Source organism: Capsicum annuum, chromosome 3, assembly GCF_002878395.1.
Source record: "Capsicum annuum cultivar UCD-10X-F1 chromosome 3, UCD10Xv1.1, whole genome shotgun sequence".
NCBI lineage: Eukaryota > Viridiplantae > Streptophyta > Magnoliopsida > Solanales > Solanaceae > Capsicum > Capsicum annuum.
The window spans coordinates 235,151,508-235,174,527 of NC_061113.1; the positions used below are offsets into that span (position 1 = coordinate 235,151,508).

Sequence of the window (23,020 nt, forward strand, 5' to 3'; positions counted from 1 at the left end):
AATTAATAAATGGAGGTGAACAGTTAGATTATATGTTGCAATAGGAATGTTATCTGATGCAACATATTTAATATTTGTTGCAACAGATAATATATCTGTTGTCATAGATGTGTTATCTGATGCAACAGATATAGAATCTGTTGCCACAACTCAATAAAAACGGTTCTTTGAAAGAACTAATTAATAATAATAATCTGAAAAGTCATGACTTATATCACAATATTTATTTTCTTAATTTAATCAAAAATGTAATTAATGTATGGAGGTGAATAGTCGCACCTTTTTGCCTCTCATTCAAATTCAATCCTCTATAAATAAGTCCCTCTTTACTCAATCATTCATTCAAATACACTCTATTTATTTATTACATCTCGTCTTTCATATTACACTCTAGAAGATAAGATTATGGTTGACCCAGCGTGGGATGTTGCTTTTCTGCAAGACGCCGTGAATGAACTTCGAAATCAAGTTCGTGATCTGCAATGGAAACTGGGAGGAGTTGGATCAAGAATGCTCTACGAGATACACAGGCTGAGGAGGGCCTTGCTACTTCCGATTGAAGATTGGCCGGCTGACAATGATGATGCTGATAATAATAATAATAATTAGACTATTATTTTTCTTTTAGTCTATTATATGTATTTTTATTTGTTTTTGTTTAATAAATAAATTATGTTTGATCTTTGACGTTTTAATTCATATTTAATTTTTATTCTGTCTATTATCTTCTCAACAAACATGTCGACAATTCGACGTAAAAAGGAATAATTTAGAATCCATTAGCAATAGCAAGATTTATCTGTTAGGTTTGTGGCAGGGGTCGATGTGTTGTTCAAAACAGATTACTCATGTTGCGATAGATAAGAAGTTGATGCAACAGATAAATAGTCTGTTTCAACAGATGACTAGTTTGTTGCTTTGCTTGGCTCTGACGTTTTAATTCGTACTCCCTCCGTCTTAAATTATCCGTCCCAAATTGAGATGCTACATTGATTAAGAAAAATAATTAATAACATGTCTAGTTTACCATAATCCACTGATCAGTTGGTGGGACATTAGACGTGTTTGAAATAACCATTGTTTGCTATTCAATCGAAATTTCATAAGAGCAGAAAGCTTTTAACGTCGGTCGGCGTATAGTCCCCTATTAAATGATGTTTCCATTTTAATTTGAAGAAAAAGTTATTAATGCAAAGGGCAAAACATGAATTTTTTTAAATCTTTTCTTGATTAATGAAAAAGACAAGTAAAATGAGAAATCAAATTAGGAAATTTGGGATGGGTAATTGGACGTAAGGAATAATTTTGAAGCCAGTAGCAATAACAAGTGTTGAAAACATATTGATTATCTGTTGGGTTTGTGGCAGGGGTTGATTTGTGTTGTTTCAAACAGATTAATCATTCGTTGCAACAGATAATTAGTCTAGTGCAACAGATAAACATTCCGATGCAACAGATAATACGTCTGATGTAACAGATAAATATTTTTGATGCAACAGATTACTTATCTGATGCACAGATAATTGATCTGTTTAAATTGTGGGCACTTATGATGGATTCATAATCGGGGTTCTATCCACTGTTGGAAAAACAGAAGTATACCTAGATGACAAATACGAATAAAAATCATAATTTTACTTACCAAAGTCACCTATGAAGTAATGCCAAAGTGAAAAGTAATGTAGTAAGCAAAATTTGACCTGAGAAATTGGTTAGATCGCAGCAGTAGCACTGTACCATCACCACCAACAACAACAACAAATGATCGACAAGAAGAAGATGAAGATGATAATGAAGTAGAAGATGATGAATAAAGCAGCAGAAACAGAAACAATTAACATAAAAAATAGTTAAGAGAGAGAAAACAACAATGGATGAGAAAAGAAAGAAAGATGCACTTGTTTCCCTCCGTTTCCCATTATTTTAGGTATACATTGGGATCAAAGTGTAAATTTAAAAACTTGTGGATTATTTTCAAACTTTTCCAACTTTCTTAATCCATAATAAAGTAATTGTCACCTCCAACTAATAATTAAGACTTGTGTCACCTACACCTCATTTCAAAACTCTTTTGTCGCGTGGCCCAACCCCCCCTGCATCTTGTATATCAATATTAACTTCTTGTTCTATTTTTTATTTTTATTTTTGTGTGTTCTTTCTCTATATTGATTCTTCAATTATTTTCAATCAAGTCATAATTTCAAGTTGTTTGTAAATTTCCTCAGGATTGATAATTGCATTTAATTTGTATTAGTGATTATATATTATCAATTTTCTTGCTATATTTTATACGAAGAAATAACGAAAACTTTAAAATCATTTATGGCACTAAAGAATTATATATTTGTGATAAGTATAATGTTGAGAAAAATAGATTAAAAATTTTTGATTTAAAAAAGAAGATAAAATTGGCTGAGAAGATAACTATAAATTAATTTTGATTAGAGCTAAAATGTACTTAACTACAAACAACATAAATTTCGATAGTTTGGAAGTTAATTATTGAGAATTTTGATATTTTATATAATTATTAGAAATTTTAATTTTCGATCTGTATAGATACATAATTATCTCTTGATACATCCAACGAATATATGTTTTTTCATTTGTAAAGATATATAATTAGCTTCCCTCATACATCAAATGAAGATATATAATTACTTGAGATTTTTATAATTATTAGTGTTCTTATACATCAAATGATGATACATAATTAGTTGTAATTACGATGAAGATTTATGTAAATAGGATAAGTTAAAAACTGTATATTTATATTATTTTTCCTAAAAAAAAAGAAAAAAAGAAAAAAAGAAATGGCCCGTACAGACATCCTGTTAAACCCTAAAACCCTGTCCCTGTTCCCTCTTTAACGCTCCTTAAGGGAGCTGGTGTAAAATTCTCTACACCTTTAAAATCCCTGTGGTGCTCGTACACTTTTGCTTCCCAAACAATAGGAATAGACTAAAATGGCGTCAGTTTCATTGAAGAAGAGCTACAAGTGTGTGCAGTCTCTACAGCAATTCTACACAGGCGGGCCTTACGCCGTCGCTTCTGATGAATCGTTTCTCGCATGTGCGTGTAATGACACAATCAAAATCGTCGATTTATCCAACGCTTCCATAAAATCGACGATAGAGGGTGATTCTGAACCAGTGACTGCTTTAGCTCTTAGTCCTGATAATAATTTCCTCTTTTCTGCTAGTCATAGTAGGCAAATCAGAGTTTGGGACCTTGACACGCTCAAATGTATACGCTCCTGGAAGGTAATAATCTTCAACTTCTTAGCTTTATGTTGTTTAACGAGTTTGGATTGAGGGATTGTAGTGATTATTCTTGCTGCTTTACACTATGTTTGTGTTGTTGCATATTGTTTCATAATTTATTATGTTGTATTGATTCTAGAATGTTTGGATAGATTGTATTGTTTTCCGTGTTACATAATGTCACACATCAACAATTGACGGATTAGACTTATAAGAAAAGTAGTTACGGGGTAGAGCTACTGTTAAAAGGCAGAGTAAATGATAGTAATTTCCTCTTTTCTGCTAGTCATAGGAGTCAGGTTAGAGTTTGGGACCTTTCTACGTTGAAATGTCTACGCTCCTGGAAGGTAATAATCTTCAAGTTTGTAGCTGTACGTTGTTTAAATGGCGTAATTGTTGTAGAGGAATTGTATGTCTGAGTTTGGATCGAGGGATTGTAGTTGTTATTGCTGCTTTACGCACTATGTTTGTGTTGTTACATATTGTTTTGTATCGTAGTGTTTTGTTTTAATGAATTCTACAATGTTTTGATAGATTATTTAGTTTTCCGTTGTTACATAATGCCACACATCAACAATTGAAGGATTAGACCTGTAAGAAATTTAGGTACGGGGTAGAGCTACTAAGAAGGTAGAGTAAATGATAAAAAGGCAGAGCTACCATAGAGGGTGATTCTGAACCAGTGACAGCTATTGCTCTTAGTCCTAATAATAATTTCCTGTTTTGCTAGTCACAGCAGACAGATTAGAATTTGGGACCTTTCCACGTTGAAATGCCTATGCTACTGGAAGATAATAATCGTCAATTTTTTAGCTTTACATTGTTTAACAGGCTTAATTTGATATAGAGGAGTCATTTAGCCGAGTTTGGATTGAGGGATTATAACTGTTATTGTTGCTTTACACCATTTCGGGATGGTTGTTAGTTGTTACATATTGTTTCATAATGTATTGTATTGTACTCTCTGGTTCAAGTTGGTGTCAAGTTGTTTGGCCCATAGTTGCTTGGACTCTCCAATAATGTTGCCGCACCGGTGTCGGATCCTTCAAAAATACACTACTTTTGGAGGATCCGACATGCACCCGCCTACATTTTTGAAGAGCCCGAGCAACATAGGACTTTGGCCTATTTTGACTTGGCACAGAGTTTAAGAAAGTAAAAGGACTTTTGAATCTTATGGCCTTAAAATTAAAGATATGTCAAACACACATTCTTTTTGAAACGGACTAAAAGGAAAGTAGGCCAAAAAAATTGAAATGGAGAGAGTATTATGATGTAATGTTTTAATGAATACAATGTTTGGCTGGATTATATCATTTTCCGTCGTTATATAATGTTACACATCAATAATTTGAAGGATAAACCTACGAGAAAAGTAGGGTATGGAGTAGAGATACTAAAGATAGGATAAAGAATAAAATAAGATTATTAAATAATAAGTGAAGGCAAATTGAGAAAAAAGGTAACGACGTGATCACACTAAATTGGTCAATACACAAATGGGACTTTTCGTCGTTACTTAACGATGGATTTAATGATACGATACAATAAATTTTAAGTAATAGTATATACAGACGACGTGTTTAAACTAACTAACACGATACAATACAATAGGTAACAAACTAGCTGTTAGTAGGTGGGAGAGCTAGCAGAGTATTTGGTGTTCTTTCTAACTTGAATGTTGATATGGGCCCTTTTCAGGGGCACGAAGGACCTGTAATGGGGATGGTTTGTGATGCATCAGGTGGATTGCTTGCAACAGCTGGGGCTGACAGGAAAGTTCGGGTGTGGGACATAGATGGAGGCTTCTGCACACATTATTTCAAAGGTCACAAGGGGGTTGTCACCAGCATTATGTTTCATCCTGACCCGAATCGGCTGCTGGTGAGATTTGAATTGTTTTAGTAGCTAGCGTGCTTCCTTGTCATATTGAAGGTGTAAATGAATCACATTGTTTTTTCAGCATACTTCTTACATAATTATACGAGGACACAATATCTATTTCCTATTTTCTGGTCCATTGGGCTTCTCATGTTCCAATTTTGTTTGCATTATATTTCTCGTGCTTCCTTTGAACATATTTGAGGATTGGAAGAATTTTCTGTGCTACATGGACCTGGCTACTAATACATCACCAATACGGGTGTGTGTAGCTATCCCGTATGGCTGCGGGCATCATTTAGCTAATTTTAGTACTAAAAAGTATCACGGCCATGTTACAGCTGCTCAACATGGATATGTTAAGGCAAATGAGATATCCACAGCGAAGGACGAATTCAAAATAATATCATCCATTGGCAATGGAATATTCATTTGTAAAATTATAAATTGCAAACCAAGAAAGCTGATTTCATCCTCCTAGATTTTATTTTGCATCATTTTTTAGTTTTAAAATTTGATTCGGTCATTTGGATATCCATTGCACTTCATTATCCTTTGTGAATTTCACCTTCCTGGTTCTGAACCCAGATAAGGAATGAGGGTTGCCAACGGTAGAGAGTCAACAATCAGCAAAAAACTAGTCAGATGATGATAAATCCTCAAAATAAGAATGGGTATACAAAATTCATGTAGTCGACTTCAACTGAGATTGAGGTGTTGTAGTAGTTATTACACGTATATCCAATTTTCTCATGATGCTCTAATGGTCTCTCATATCATTGTTTTAGCTGGGAATATTGACTCCTTTACAGTCCATCTCAGGCGGGGCTTTTGTCTTGTTGACTTTTTTATGATATTTGAGGTCTCTAGACTGAATTGACAATCCATATGTAATCTGGTGGCTCTTGCTATAGCATGTAGAAATGAAGGACACTGCATTTTTGTTTAGGTATTAGAATTCAATGATGAAAAAAGGAAAAGGGAAGCTTTGAAAACCTCCCATTTATTAGCTGGTAAAGTGTTTGTTTCTAACAAATTACTGCTTATCGTAGATCCTTTTTACTGTAGCTAGCTATCAAGTAAGCTTTCGTTATGCTATGTTATTAAAAGCAAAAAACACAAAAAAGCTCTAAGGCCCATTGGGCTTTACACACAAATAAAGCGCGGGATTTAATGAAAATTGGTGCAAAGGGAGAAAAATACAAATATATATGTTTAGTCCAAGTCTAATAATTATAAGCATGAATGATAAATATATGAACAAAGAAATTGTAAAAGAATTACAATAAAGAGAAATATCAATTGCTTAGTGTCGCCTCTTCAAAAGAGGCTTATTGGCAAGGGAAAGTTTGCTTGGAACCTTGATGATGACACTGAAACACACATTAAGCGCGGCAAAGCGCTCAAAAGGTTTGAGCCTCGCTTTAATGCACTTTATGCGCGCCTTTGACAACACTGTTGTTATGTAGTTGTTAATCTGAGTCATTTTTCTATTTACTCCCCATATTTGATATAATAAGTTTCTTCCTAGTTATGCTGTGGTGGACATGCTAAATTCTACCCTTACAGTCTCTTATTTCTCCTTGTTTTCTTCTCTTCTTGTTGAACTAATTTGCTCACTTTTTGTGTGTTTGTTTATAGCTATTGTCTGGTGGTGATGATGGCTCTGTAAGGATCTGGGATCTGAGAAGGAAGAAATGTCTTTCAACACTGGAGAAGCATCAATCAGCTATCACTTCCATGGCAATATCTGAAGATGGATGGACTTTGCTTAGCGCAGGAAGAGATAAGGCATGTTCTCTGACTTATCTGTTTCTCCCACTTTTTTTTTTAGCTGGGCAGGTTGAGAAAAACTAATTGTTACTGAGGTCATAAAAAAACTAATGAGGACTACATGGAGCTTTACCTGTCTCGTGGCCTTTAAAGTGAATCCAAAGAGTCTAGCAGAGAATGGTAGCTTGCATCACACAATGTATAAGCTGGTATGGAGCTTCTTTCCTAACAGAATATTTTCCTCCAAAAAAAGAAAAATCCTGGGTTTCAAGATGTCATACCAAAGGGACTGTCAGAATTTTCCTCCCAAAAAAGAAAAATCCTGGTTTTCCAGATGTCATACCAAAGGGAATGTCACCTTTCAGAAGAGAAGACATGAACACTTTGTGGGACTATACTGGGTATGTTGTTGTTGCTGCTGCTTCCTTTTTGGTTGGGAGTGTACTTGTGAAGGTTTGCTTCATAAAATTTGATCCAGATTGAGTTGTGTACTCAATGCTCCCTATTCTTGCACGGCTGTAATTTTTTTTTTATATCTTGGCCTTGTTGAGTACCTGGCAAGTTTTTAACCTTGTCATGCTGGGTCAGAAATCTTATCTATTTGCTAAAACAAGAAAATATTAAAGAATATCTTGCCATTGAGTTGTTTGATGTCCTATATTACATGCTAGAGGAGACTTCTATCATGCATATTACTAATCCAAATGCTTTTGTTTAAAGTCATCAGCTTGAAAGTGCTTTTATTTTTTCTTCCGATTCTTCTTTATGATGACACCTTGAGTGCTGTTAAAACACTTTCTGACACTAAGACTAATGTCAGGTTCTAAATTTGTGGAACTTACATGATTATGGTTGCATGACCACCATACCAATGTTTGAGTCACTTGAAGCTGTGTGTATAATTGGCCCAGAGTCTCCTTTTGCTGCATCTCTGGCTTCATCGACATATCCACAGACAAAGAAGAGAAGTGATGTACCATCAATCAATTTCATCACTGTTGGAGAACGAGGATTAGTACGGATATGGAGCGCTGATAGGTACTTGGCAATCACTTTAAAGTTCTAAATTAGATCTAAAATTCAGTTGAAACTTGAAAGATGCAGGAATTCAGCTTTTTAGTTGCCTTCTCGGATAGCACTTTCTCTACTCTATTGTTTCCAAGTGTTCTTATGTTTTGTTGATTTGTCTTGCAGAAAGTGAAAACAACTTGTCACATGCCACTCATTAATATACTCTCTTGAAAATGGCGAATTAGAAATAGGCTTTCAATAATTATGCTTATAGTTTGTAAATTCAATATATACCAAAGCCTTTTGATGAACATTTCAGCCATGTTATTCCTACATTTCTTTATGAGACTGTGACAATATAGAATAAAATTAGGTCCCAATAAGATGCAGGGTTTGTGGAGATCTTGAGAATATGCTTTTTGTTCTTTGAGAGAGAGGGTTTAGAATGAATTTCATTGCAAATGGACTTGGAATGGAAATAGAAGTTATTTAATTTAGCTGTTAGTGTGGGTTCTCCCCCCTCCATCTTCTTAATTCACTCCCTTGAGGATGTGACCCTAAGGTGATTGACTGCCCTCAGGCATCACTCATGAATAAGCTAGTTAGTTCCACATGTTGTGTTGGTGGCCATAATTGTTAGTAATGAAAAGCCAGTCCCTATATGTGATACACATTTTTTTTGAAACTGGTAACTTCTATATGCATTATACACATTGTCTGCTAAGCTGACTGGCCGAGCACCAATTTAGGTACTCTCGGGTGATATCAATTCAGCGCTCCATAATCTGTGAGGATTCTTTTTGCAGAACTTATTGAAGAGGAAGTAGATAAGAATATGGTTAATGTATGATTAACTCTAAGAAACCATATATGATTGATCTAACAGTGAGAAGGATCAAGGATGGAGGGGTGATGAACTAAAAATGAAATACGAAAAAGTAATTAAGTTAAAGGGAGAAAATAAGCAAGTGAGGATATGTAGCTAGTGTATTTAATCGAGAATTGTCCGAATTATCAGGCGCATGGTGAGGTTTGAATGAAGCTTGTAACTATCACTCAATAGACAATTTTATTAGTGGTATGACAAGAACTTTCCCAACATTCTCTGTTCAATATTTTGGCTTCAATCCTTCTAAAATGCTGTTGGATTACTAAATCATTTTATTTGCTTGTGCAACAGAGCACTTTGCCTTTTTGAGCAGAAAGCCTCCGATATCACCGTAAGCTGTGATGATGAAGACTCAAAGAGAGGCTTTACTTCTGCTTTGATTATGCCTACAAGTCAGGAGTTGCTTTGTGTTACAGCTGACCAACAGTTTTTTCTTTATTATCCGGAGGAATCTGAAGGTAGCCTAAATCTAGTTCTTAGGAAGAGGTTTGTTGGACACAATGAAGAGATTGCAGATATGAAATTTTTGGGTGCCGAGGAACAGTTCCTTGCTGTGTCGACAAGCGTAGAGCAGGTCAGTTCTGGAACGCTTTCATAGGTGTAAATTATTGAATAATGTATAGAATATGGCAGATTGTGGTCATGTTTTTGGCCCATATTGAAGTTGCTCTTCAGCATTTAAAATCCTTGAATGTGTTTTTCTGTAAGTTAAAATTTAATGACATAGAGGAGAGAACTATTTAGTTGCATTCGGCTATTAAAACCATGTTATGGTGATATCATATTTGAGGGTTGTTGGGATTATGTTTATGATATTTGTTAGTCAATTGTTCTGCAGTAGTTTTTGGTTGGTTAAGGGGCCTCTAATCTTTATTGAGCCATCATCATTTATTGTTTCACAACTGATTGCAAGAGAAAAAACTGGTCTAAAAAGAGATGTTACTGTATTGCCTGTTATTTTTATATTTTTGGTAAAAAGGACGATTTTTATTCAAAGTTTTCTTGGCCCTCTATTTCCGACATATTTACTGAACCTACAGGTTCTCTACTTCTTCGGAGGTAGTGGTATGGACTGCGTACATCTTACCCTCCCCAGACTCTACTTTGTGGGAATACACTGGGTTTGTTGTTGTTGTTGTTGTTGTTGTTTACTGAACCTGTGAACATTTATCATTTATCAAAATTAACCAGTGAGAAAGGACATGTCAAAACGATTTACTTTATTATTGTTCTCATAATTCTAGACATTTTGAAGAATATCAATGAATAAGAAGTCAGTACATTCTTTGATGTCACATAGAGTGTCCTGAATCTAATAGTCCAAATTGTTCTTTTTTATCTTTCTGTTTATTTTAAAAGATTCCTACGTGAAGAGAAAGCACGTGCCTCCTATCTGAAGAGAAATCATGCAAGTTTAGTACTCCTATCTGAAGAGAAATCATGCAAGTTTAGTACTCCTTTCTATGTATTTTTATGTGAGACAAGATTAAGAAATTGACTTTTATGCTGTAAAACTGGCGCCTGTATCAGAGTAGTAGTTGGAATTTCCTTTTGATAAAGCAATCATCCATCATTATTTAATTTGCATTCTTTTCTGAGTTGCTAAAATGCTGCATATATACAGGTGCGAGTGTACGATCTTACATCAATGTCGTGCTCTTATGTCTTGGCTGGGCATACTGATGTTGTTTTGTGCCTTGATACCTGTGTATCTAGTTCTGGAAGAACACTTATTGTAACAGGGAGCAAGGACAACACCGTAAGTTTGTCCCATCTCTTATTGCTATTAGAACAATATGCAGCATTTGATTGTATGCTGTTGCTTTTAATCTTTACCTGCCAGGTTAGCAAGATTAGTATCAAATTGTTTTGCTACTCTAATTCTAGTGCTTCAATAGGTTAGGTTATGGGATTGCCAGAGCAAAGCTTGTGTTGGAGTTGGCATAGGTCACATGGGAGCTGTTGGTGCTGTTGCTTTTTCAAAGAAACAGAGGAGTTTCTTTGTGAGTGGTAGTAGGTATATGATTATCCCTGATCACTGTAGTGGACATATATTCTTCTGCCTATGTATATTGTATTGAGAGCAACATCTTGACGATCTTTTAGGGAATCAAAATTGTGTCCTAGAAATCTATTTTTAGCTGCATTGTTGATTTTTTGTCATAAGTAGAAACTCGTATAGGCGCATTTGTAAATTTAGAATTAGTTGATAATCAAGTCTTTTGACATGACTCTATCTAAATTCAGTCCTCTAGGCTCTAGTAGGATTTTTGATAAGAATTAAAGCTACTATGTTACACAAAGAATTTGTATCCCCGCCCAAAATAAATAAATAAAAATACAGGAGAATGTGATCTAATACATCGATGCTTTTGCAATAATTTTCCTTCTGAATTATAGTGCTCAACATTTTTTATGTAGTTATGCCATTATGATGCTTATTTGAAGTATGTACTATGATGATGATTTAGCACCAAATTGAGTTTGCTTACGGCTTTGTTGACTTGAGTTATATTCTTTTCTACTGGTTGTTTGCAAATAAAAATTCATTGTCCTGATCTGTAAACCTTCTATTTTTACCTTTGAACTCTTTACATCATCTTTTGAGGCCTCCAAGGGCTCATTTGTTTGCACTTAATGGAGGTTTGAATCTGAATGGTTCAGACTTCAGACCATTAAGTGCATTTATTTTTTATTAAGATTTGAGCTCTTAATAGGTCTTACTCATTCAGCTATAGAATCAAGTCTTAATAGGTATTCCGGTGTTGGATAATATTCACTGCCACTCTATTCATAATCATCAGTCACCACCTTTGCCACCGCCATCATTGTCAACCATCACCCACCTCCACCATCACAACCACCAACGACAACAAATATTGCTACCAACCACTATTCTCAACCACTACCACACCTACTACCTCTATTATTCTAATTATATTTAACGTCACCACCGCCGTCAACAGCACCACCATCATCAACCACTACCGGCCAATCCCTACTATCGACCAACTCATCTATCACAACTAACACCACCGCTAACTACCACTAATACACAACCTCCACACATTCTTCGGCGGCCACCACCATTATCACTAGTAATGCCACCTCTACCATCACTTCAATCACTATCATCGCTACAATTTATCTTTACTAGCTATCATCTCCACCATCACAACTAACAATATCTCCAACTAGCACCAACACATCGTCAACCATCATTCATTCATTTTTCAGCCATCACAATCAACACCTCCAACTACTAACATCAAGCAACGTCACATCACAACCACCACCACCAGTCCACCACTATCAACCGCCACCATCATAACAGTCACTGCAATACCAACCATCACAACTATCACCACTAATATTACTAATCACTAACATCAATCATTGTCACCCTAATCACCATTATAAACCATCTCCATTATCACTAACAAACATAAATATTTTTTTTTCAATCAAATAATAATTTTGTTGTATTAAATTACTTTTCGGATATATAATTAGTTTTTTATTTGAATTGTATTTTTTATTTTATTAGATAGACAAATAATTTTTTTTGGTACATTCATATGTTGAAAAACAAACAGTCTTAATCATTCAGTTTTCAGATCTAGAGACAACATCTTAATCATTCAGACGTGCATTCAGATTCAGATTCAAACGTCTGAATCTTAAAAAAAACAAATGCAACCTAAATCTGTTACCAGATTTTGATTATTGAAGCAAAATAATTCAACGTGTTTCCTTATCATATCTTCTTGAAATTATATCTTTCTTCTTTCTGCATTCTTCCAGTGACCGTACTCTCAAGGTGTGGAATTTGGATGCTGTCTCTGACAACAATGAAGAATCTTTAACTTTGAAAACAAAAGCAGTTGTTGCAGCGCATGACAAGGATATCAACTCTTTGGCGGTGTCACCAAATGACAGTCTTGTTTGCAGTGGTTCCCAGGTTTGTAACATTGAGACATCTGATTAAAGCTTGGCATTAAAGAGTTGCTGCAGGAGACATTTGCATCTTAAGCTTCTTTCATATTTTCTAAATCTTCCTTCCGTTCTTGTCATATTACTAGGATCGTACTGCTTGCATATGGAGACTTCCGGACCTAGTATCAGTGGTTGTACTGAAAGGGCATAAAAGGGGGATATGGTCTGTGGAGTTTTCGCCAGTTGATCAATGCGTGATGACAGCTTCTGGAGATAAGACGATAAAGATTTGGGCAATATCAGATGGATCATGTTTGAGAACATTTGAAGGGCATACAACAAGTGTGTTAAGAGCGTCATTTCTTACCCGTGGCACCCAGTTTGTTTCTTGTGGTATAACATGACATTCCGGAAGCTATTTGTAGCTTTATTTTAGTGTTGATTTGTCTGTTTTCCATTGCCTATTTTTGCTAAAAAATATGACCCTTTTTCCAGGCGCTGATGGTTTGGTGAAGTTGTGGACAGTTAAGACTGATGAGTGTATTGCGACATATGACCAACATGAGGATAAGGTGCTCAAATTTTTATGTTTTTTAATTTATATCCATTTTCTTGTAAAAGAGCTTTACATTATCTCCATCTTTGAAGATCCAATTATTCTGTGTTAATGTGTACAGACCTGCACAATTAATTTGGTTTTTGAGCTCTGCTATTGTTGGTATTGTATTACAATATTTGAGTGCATGGCCTAAGATTCCATGAATGATTTTCTTCAACTGTTATTTGAATTTGACACTTTCATGACAACTGGGGAGCAATGATTATGTCCTATCCTGTTGATCGACAAGGTGGCTCTCTGGTTAAAACTACCCGCGGTTCTAGAATGGTACTGAAATTTGAAAGAAGCGGAAGAATGGGGATGAGTAGCTCTGAGGAAACCTTAAGAAAGAATGAATATGCAGTTCTGAAGTAGAGCTGTTTACGGACTTGGCATATTCTTGGATTTAATGTTCACTCTGCATGAAATTACTTCTTTAACTGCTGCATTCTGGTACCACATGTTTTTAGGTCTTTGAATGTGATTGTAAAATCTCTCCGTTGATAGATCGTTGTCTATTTGACTGAATAATTTTGCCTTTACTTCTTGTAAGAACCCAGTGCTTTTTGCAGAGTGTAGTTGCTGACCCCAGTTCATTTTGTTAATTCCAGTCAGTTGCTTTTCTGATTTTTACTGCAGATGGGATCTAATATCATGATTTCTCCTCTAACTTGTTCTCCAGATTTGGGCCCTGGCTGTTGGTAAGAAAACGGAAATGCTTGCAACTGGGGGTGGTGATGCAGTGATCAATTTGTGGCATGACTCAACAGCTTCAGATAAAGAGGAAGCTTTTCGTAAAGAAGTGAGTGATTATGTCACTTATGTTCAAGGAGTACTTTCAGTTAATTTATCAGATCGACAATTTAACCTTGTCATTTTTCTTCTGTCTTCTATATCTCTTGAGAGAATTTGGGAACTGTTTCTGTGAACAATTCAAGATACCTATGGTTTTACAGCCATATTAGTAAAATTTAGTTAGTTAGCTGGTTGCTGTGAGCTGTTTTTTCAACTTATATTATACATTATACCAAGGAAGAACCAAGAGCTGGTTTGTTCTGTTGTGGTTATGTCTGAAAATTTATCACAGAACTTCATGTGATGATATCGATATGTTGTGTGTGCAGGAGGAAAGCGTTCTAAGGGGTCAAGAGCTAGAAAATGCTTTAATAGATGCTGACTACACAAGAGCAATTCAAATTGCGTTTGAACTTCGCAGACCACATAAACTTCTAGAGTTATTTGGCGAACTCTGCAGGTAGTCTTGACTTCTCCAGTTCTTTTCCCATTTTTCTTACTGACGGCTCTATTTATTTGTTCTATTTTTGGTTCTTCATGGTGAAAATCTTGTACCACGAATTTCATCTAACATCAAAGCTTTTGCCAGGAAGAGAGATATGGAAGATCAGATGGGAAAAGCACTAAAGGCTCTTACTAAGGAAGAGTTGTGCTTGCTTTTTGAATATGTCCGGGAATGGAACACAAAGCCAAAGTTTTGTCGTATTGCACAATTTGTTCTTTCGGGTGCGTACAGAACTCTCCCACTTACTGAGATTCTTCAGGTACCGTTATCCTGTCCCCTTAAATACTAAGTAGAAAATTTGGCCATAAGCTGGAAATAAAAATTGTTAAAATGCTTAGCAGGTTCATTGATGGTGTGTTGTTGTATATTAGGGAAACATTTTCCAGAAAAAAACGTAATCTATTCTCATGCTCACTTGGTTTAAAGTTTTGGAATATGTTTTTGGTAAAATGGTTCAATGGGCCCTTGTACCATGTCCATTTTGTATTATGAATACTCCTACTTGCATGTTTGTCATCTGGACCCTTGAACCCACTAAAAAGCAACATTTTAAACCCTTTGACCGTTGACTGGAATACAACAACAACAACAACAAACCCAGTGTATTCCCACTTAGTGGGGTCTGGAATGTGGCATTAAAATGGCTGACTAGGACAAAGTGCGTGCAGGCACGCGCCTGGGTGCGAGTGGGGGTCAAATTTTGATCAATTTTATATTAAAATAATTAAAAGAATTTTTTTTTTTTTTTTTTTAAGAACCCCCCCCCCCCTTCCCGCAGCCCACAAGGCTGCCATGGCCATTAGAGCCATTAGCACCACCATTAACACCCCCACCCCTGCATCCCCCAAGGCTGCCATGGCAGCCGCAGCACCACCATGAACTCCCCAAACCCACTAGCACCACTGCAATATCCCCCCCTCCCCCAATTAACGCTGGCCATCACCATTAACACCGGCCATCACCGTTAACACTTCAATCCAACAACACCACAACTAGAATTTCCACTTCCTTGAACCAGCAGCCTCTGACTCACAAACTTCAATTGGTTTCCCCGTCTCCCCCTCCCCCCCTGCCCCCAACCACCACCACCACCACCAGTTGCCCCATTTCAATGTCACCTCCTTCCTTTAGGACTGGCAACGGACCGGAACTGGTACCGCCGGACCGATTTGACCGGAATCGGTACCGGAGCTTCCTTACCGTTTTACGTTGCCGGAATCGGTGTTATCGGAATATCTGAATTTTTCCCTTGTTCGGACCGGTCTGCTGGCTACCGGTGTGGAACCGGAGCGACACCGGACCGTTACCGGAACATAACGTACTGCTACAGTGTTTGTTTTAAATTTTAATTTAAATTATTTACATTACTTAATGGCATTAATATATAAGTTTTATATATATATATTAACTTATATAATTTATTAACTCTTTTTTAATAAGTTTAAGTTTTAATATATCTTAAAAATTCAAAATTTTAACTTAAAAAAATATATGTTAAGTTTAAGTTAATATAATATTTTTAATAAGTTTAAGAAGTTAAAAATTTTCCTAACTTTATAAAGTTTTGTATTACTTTTTTTTTTCAATAATTGCAACAAACAAAAGACAAATTTTAAAATAAAATTAGGCGAATAACCGTTATATTTATTCAAATTTCATACATTGTACATTTATAATGAAAATCTAATCTACGCAACCACCTTCTAGAAAGGGTTCTGTTTGAATTAGATCTCTATTGTAAAATCTTATTAATATCTAAATTGTCTATAATATTTTTGGTGTAACTTTTCTATTTCTTCGGCGGATAAATCTTCTGGAATTGATCTTTTTCCTTGTTCTTCCATTGCTTCCATTCCGTCATCACTATTTTCCTAAAAAATTTCATCTATTTCGTCTTCAATATGGGGCGGTAATTTGGGGAGCCCAAAATTTCTTCGTTCGGCATTGATCCAATTTCTAAATAATACCGAAATCTCCAAACTATCCCTTGCTAACGAATATCAATGATCTCCTATTATAAATCTTCCTGCGCCGAAAGCTTGCTCCGAAGCAACTGAAGAAGCTTGAGTTGATAGCAAATCTCGAACCATCCTTGAAAGTTTTGGAAATTGCCTAATACGGGTCTTCCACCATGATAAAAGTTGTTGTTTTTTATTTTCATCTCTAATACTTTCTCGATCCTGCGAAAGATACGAATCAAAATCATTACTCCTACAACATTGAAGACCAAGTTCTTCGTCCATCTTGTCATCTAAATCATCATATCTACGTCTAGAAGTAGTAGGTTCGATTGACCCAATATTTTGTTCCATAACTTTGATACAAGTTATATAAACTCTTAGCGGTAGGTACTGTGCTGGCACAACAAGTTTCAACTGATGGCTTTTCATGAGGTCCAATTTCTAAATTGTTGTATAATTTTCTAACGAACATCACTGTACCATGTTCTTTATAAAATGGGTTGAATAAATTAGTTGTCAAAAAAATTTGTGGAATAAGAAAATAATATTTTTAAAATTTTTCAAACATAGATTCAATTGCCTCTTTGTAAGGGCATAATTTTTTATATTCAGCAAGTACTTTAGAAATAACAGTAATAGTTACTAAAACAAAAGAAACAGTTGGAGTATATTGAGCAGATACTGTTTCCGTAGCTTGATGAAAAGTTTTCAAAAATTTACAAAGTTCTTGTATTTCAGTCCAATCATCTTCATCTAACATTAACTTAACATCCTCATTATAAGCATTATAAATTAATTGTATAGGTTTACGATATATAAAAACAACTTCAAGCATTTGAAACAAAGAATTCCATCGAGTAGGAATTTCTTTTGGAACTTTTCTATATGGAAGTTCACATTGATTACATTTATATTTAAAATCATCCATTACATCCTTTCTTTTATTTTTAAAAATATAACTACAAGCAATTCGAACTTTAAGACAACCATTTCCAAACAAATGAACACCTTCATGTACTATCAAATTTAAAATATGCGCAACACATCTAACATGAAAATGATCTTCATCCATAGGACATAATCTAGTTTTTAACTCTTCAATAACTTTCAAATTATTAGAAGCATTATCTAATGTGCATGTCATAGGTTTACCAATAAATCTAAAATATTTCATGCTCTCCGCTATTGTACTAGCTATATACATGCCGGTTTTAGACTCATCAGCATATTTATAAGCACTAATTCTTTTTTGCATGTTCCAATCGTGATCAATCCAATGAGCCATGAGAGTAAAATAATCATTACCGATAACACTACGACCCATATCAGAAGTAATAGATATTCTACCATCAAATTTATCAAATAAGCAACGAAGAAAATGGCAATGTTCAGCTTGAAATTTAAAAATATTATTTTTAATAGTATTTCGTGAAAAACCTTTAAAAGAGGGATTATATACTCGTTGAATATAATGAATAAAACCGGGATGCGAAGGAAAACTAAAAGACAAACCCATAACAACAACCATTTTCGCTAGTTCTTCTCTATCTACATCTTCACTATATGTCGATGATGAACTTGCTTCAGCCGGGTTAAACATGTCTAAACGCGTTTGAACCATATTACCTCCTACAGATTCATGCACAAATTGTGTACCATCTTTTTTTGCCTTAGCCTCATTTTTTAGACGAACAAATTCTTTATTACATCTCGTCAAATGCAAAGTTAGCAACCCTGTCCCTCCATTTTTCCCCTCGGTCAAATGTTTAAAAACTTGCTTGCATTTATTGCAAGTTGCAGTACTTTTTACCCTATCATGCTCCATAAATTTCCAAACTAAAGACCTTTTAGTACGTTCGGTACCTTTGGCCCTAGTAAATTCCGGTAAAGGGGGAAGTTCTTCACCATGTTCCGGTAATTTCGTAACCGGACTAGTAGGGGTAGGGGTATCACCTAACTCTTGTTCTTCTATACCATCTTCTTCCGGTAAGTCTTCCTCAAAATTATTATAACGCCTACTTAGGGTCTCATTATCTAATTCCATACCGATACCAACATCGAAACAATTAGGTTGTGATAAAGAAGTTTCATTAAATCTAGGCGGTAATGAACTAGTAGTAGTACTAGCCTTACTTTTTTTATTTCTACGAAAAACCTTACCAAAGATTGATTTTTTACCACTACTATTTTTTCCGAAATCCATAATTTAAATTAAAATATTAAAACAAGCAATACAAATATTATAAATTAAAAAATTAATGTAAGTAAACAAATGTAGATACTAAAATATAAAAATATAGATATTAACGTAAATAAAAAGAGATTAAAGTTGGAACGAATATACCGAACGTCTGCGTAAAAGCAGACGTATACCAAATGTCGGAATTAAAAGATGATAATTGAAGCTTGTAATATCTTCAACAAATCTTCAACTCTAACTAATATAATAATTAAATCTTCAACTCCAACTAATATAATAATTATAAATATTTAGAGAGAATGTGAGAATATTAAGAGAGAGTATGAGAATTGATAATATTTGTGTGAAAAAAGAATTGAAATGAAGGATATTTATAGTGAAAATTTAAAGAGGTGGTGTGGGGTAATTGGGAGGGGGGTTGTTTAAACGGCTACAAAGCAACGGCCAAAAGAGCCTTTGCTAGTGCCGTGCCAGATACCTCCCCATTTAAAAAAAAAAAAAAAGGCAGATATTTAAGCGTCTGACGGACCGGAACCGAAACTACCGGATTTTTTCGAATGTTCGCACCGGTAACGTTATCCGGACCATTGGGTACCGGTATACCGGCACTAACCGGTACCGTGGCGTTACCGATACTGGAACCATGCCGGAATCGGAATTGGCGGAACGGAACGGAATTTTCTAGTTTCGTTGCCAGGCTTACCTTCCTTGTTCCCCAGCCACAATTTTCAAAATCCACAACAATCCTTCAAACCCCATAAGCCTCAAATTCCACCAAACCCAAGCTTGAAATCACAACAACAAATGTCAATTCTTCCACCCTTCTCAACCTTCCCGAACTTTCACTCCAAAAATGTCAATTCTTCTACACCTAATAATCATAATAATAAGAGTAACACCAAGAAGACAAGCTCAAGCAATTGCGACAAAATCAGTTATGTAGATATTGATGATATTCAGAATTTACCATCTTTAGTTGGAACTTGCCCTTTCTTGCGGAATATCAAAGGAAGGAACAAGAAGGGTACACCTATACTCATTTTATTATACCATATGTTCTAATTTCAAGACCCCGAGGTGCTTCCTGTTCTTCCCTTTTTAGTTAAAACTTGATCAAGGAATGATGATTTTGTAGCTACAGGTAAATGCTTGGATTTGATATATGGAAGATTGGATACCTGTTGCTGTAGAAGTGTTGTTGTTGGAATGTATTTTTGTGCATTTGATATGATTTTGAGTTTTCTTTGATGGATTATGGCTTTCGTGTTTTCTGTTTTTAATATTCTGTTTATCACATTAAATGGAAGAAGAAGTTGAAGAAAGAATAAGCGGAGGGAGAAATTAGTCATTTTCAATTATACTAATTACTATATAACTAGAAATTAGCTAATTGCAGTGGGAGAATATGATTTTAGAAATCAAAGAAAAAAAATTGAAGTGGTGAGAGTATGGTTTTAGCAAATTGCAGTGGGGTTGTTCAAAATGAAGATGAGAAGATGGAAGGGGACATGGATGGGGCGGGGGAGGGGGGAGGGGGAGGTTCTTTTTCTTTTAAAAAAAATTATTTTCTATTTTTAATTGAAAAATGACGTGGAATCTACGTGGAAGCTGATGTGGCAGCAAGTGTGTTACACACACCGAAAAAGGGTTCAAAATATTCGTTTTTATTGAATTCAAGGGTCCAGATGACAAACATGTAAGTAGGGATATTCACTTTACAAATCGGACATAGTACAAGGGTCCACCGAACTATTTTGCCTATATTTTTTTTTAGGAAAACAAGCTCCTTGAAATATGGAAAATGACTTTCTTGACAGAAGTTAGGGAAAACAAGTGGCATTAGCTCCTCCCACCCTCACAACCACACACTCTGCTACAACCCCACGCCGACAACCAGCCCTCATCCCCATCCCTCGCCCCACCGCCACCCCCTCCATGCCCCACCCCTCTGTCCACATAATTTGGTGTTAGATATATACAAATGCTTTTGAAATAATATTTTTCACCTGCATACCTAATATAAGGAAATAAGTAAGAAACCACTTGTTTTCCTTTGAAATTATATTCCATGGAAAACATTTTCCTCCATACCGAACACACCCATAGTCCAGAATATTTTCCATACAAGCAAAGTTCACTGGCCAGTGAGATCTCCTTAAGTATTTCTCTGTTGCTTTGATAGGTGTTCAAAATGTTGTCATATGCTATAATCACTATCAATAAAAAGTGATTTTGTATATTAGTTTGGTGTATTGGTCTTTTCGGTGCTTGAGTGTTTTCTTTATAGCAAGAACGTCCATTTAGTTGATTGGCTGCTTGGTCTACATGCTTTGATTAGACGTACATTTTGCATGACTTTATACTGCCATGCTGTGTGCTCTAGGCACTGCTTGTGGCCGTTTTGCTCAACTTGAAGCTAGTTTTACTTACCTAATTCTTTCCTTAGAGATCTTACCCCTTTTCATCTCATTATTATATAGATAAGGGGCATTGCGAAACTTCTTGAAGGTCTTATTCCTTATTCTGAAAGGCATTTCAGTAGAATAGATAGATCAGCAAGAAGCATATTCATGTTGGACTATACTTTAACCGGAATGTCGGTCCTTGAGCCAGAACATGATGAGGGGAGATTGGAGGACAAGGATGCTAAACTTACCAATGCTGCAGATAGCGAGCCATTAAGTGACATTACCTCAACGGATGAAGAGAAGCACCATGAAGATAAGGGGAAATTGGAGGACAAGGTTGCTGAACTTCCCGATTCTGCAGATAGCGAGCTGTTAAGTGACATTACCTCAACGGACAAACAGAAGCATCATAAAGAATTGAAAGAAAAGAACTCTTCGAAAAAGCGAAAAAACAAATCAAGAAATGTTGCTAGTAAGAAAGGGAAAGGGGGCGACTAACACGTTTGATTCAGTGGCGTAAGCTGTTGCAATTCCGATCAGTTGAGAGAGTGCTTCCCTTTGTCGAGCTTGATGCTCCTGATCTTCATTGAAATGCGTTGCACGTGCCTGTGCAATAGGAATATCCGTCATCTCTTTTCCTCTCCTGCCATTTTTTCTTTTATATAATAGCGGGTAGAGTACATCAGTAATTTTTTAGTACAGTAAAGATATTGGGTTGCAAATGAAAATTTTGATATGTCTTGAGGCACTCACATTTATTGTTATTTCAATTTTATTTTGGGTTTTCATTGTAAAAGCAGATGTATGAAGTTTGACTTTCTAACGGTATAGCCTGCAACATCGAATGTGTCCGCACAGCAGCCTGGGGACTCGTGGAGTAATTGATAAAATTGCTTCTATGTAATCAGAAAGTCGCTTGTTCGAGTTGCGGAAGAGCCTCTTGCACAAATGCACGATAAGGTTGTGTAGTAGATCCTTTTGATTTGGCTCTTTTCAGACCGTGTGCATGGTAGTAGCTTTCGTGAACTGGGTACATCCCAAAGAAATGCAGCGAAACTAAGCCGGTCAAACGGGCTCAGTTGACTCGGCCCAACCCGACCTGAATTGGCCCATTTAATGAAACTGACTCGGTTTGACCCGATCCGGTAAGCCCAAGGGCTTTAGGGTCCTGCGTCGGACTGTTTTTTCTTGGCCCGGTTAACCCGGCCGGGATCCAATCCGGTTGGGGTTCGCGGGTTAATTGGCCCGGTTTTTTTTTTTTTTTTTTTTTAATTTTTGGATTTTGGGCCAAACTAGTTGTTGGCCCAACGGCTATACAGCTAGTTTGAGCCCATTAATTTTAAAAAAAAAAGTTTTTTACTTTTAAAATTATCTTTTAATCCAAAAAATTTTTCTATAAATACTCTACACCTTCAAATCATTTTTAATTCTCTCAAATCTCATTCTCTCTCAATTCTCAATTACTCTATAAATTTAATTTCCTGAAGTGCTCACTTTAATTTTTTAATTTTGCGATTACAAAGTACGAGTGGAATTTTCTAAAGTCGCAACCTTCGAATACTCCAAAATTTGATATTGTTGTTTCATCTCTTACGTTTAATTTTTATTTAGTGTATTAATTGTTGAATATTTAGTTTTATTATATTTGTGTATTTTGAATTTTTTTAGTTTAATTTATATTATGAATAAATTAAGAACTCTCGCTACTAAAGGTGTTAAAATTTTTTGTCTCGAAAGCGGTAGTGGTAGTAAAAAGCAAATTACTAGCGGTAGAGATAGTTCAAGTAGTAGATATATCTA

General features: G+C 35.6%; 1 protein-coding gene across 2 annotated transcripts; it reads left to right on the forward strand.

Annotated features, from left to right (window-relative positions):
* Window positions 1-2,849: 2,849 nt before the first annotated feature.
* On the forward strand, window positions 2,850-22,016 carry LOC107862920 (transducin beta-like protein 3). 2 transcript variants are annotated; one of them, XM_016708635.2, is made up of 14 exons: window positions 2,850-3,263; window positions 4,965-5,147; window positions 6,786-6,935; window positions 7,738-7,955; window positions 9,109-9,391; window positions 10,442-10,576; window positions 10,716-10,834; window positions 12,622-12,778; window positions 12,900-13,146; window positions 13,249-13,325; window positions 14,034-14,153; window positions 14,476-14,606; window positions 14,736-14,872; window positions 21,293-22,016. In XM_016708635.2, the coding sequence occupies exons 1-14, from the start codon at window positions 2,967-2,969 to the stop codon at window positions 21,316-21,318; spliced, it is 2,280 nt and encodes a 759-aa protein (XP_016564121.1). In that variant the 5' UTR covers window positions 2,850-2,966; the 3' UTR covers window positions 21,319-22,016. The 2 variants fall into 2 exon arrangements, with proteins under 2 accessions (XP_016564121.1, XP_016564120.1); XM_016708634.2 differs by having other exon boundaries at window positions 2,854-3,263; window positions 14,736-14,910.
* The last annotated feature ends 1,004 nt before the right edge of the window (window positions 22,017-23,020 follow it).

Excerpts from the sequence above, each read along its gene's own strand:
- LOC107862920 (XM_016708634.2), top strand. The coding sequence starts at position 2,967 with ATGGCGTCAGTTTCATTGAAGAAGAGCTACAAGTGTGTGCAGTCTCTA. Across the intron at positions 10,835-12,621 it reads TTCTTTGTGAGTGGTAGTAG|TGACCGTACTCTCAAGGTGT; the intron begins GTATATGATTAT and ends GCATTCTTCCAG. Across the intron at positions 14,607-14,735 it reads TTATTTGGCGAACTCTGCAG|GAAGAGAGATATGGAAGATC; the intron begins GTAGTCTTGACT and ends AGCTTTTGCCAG.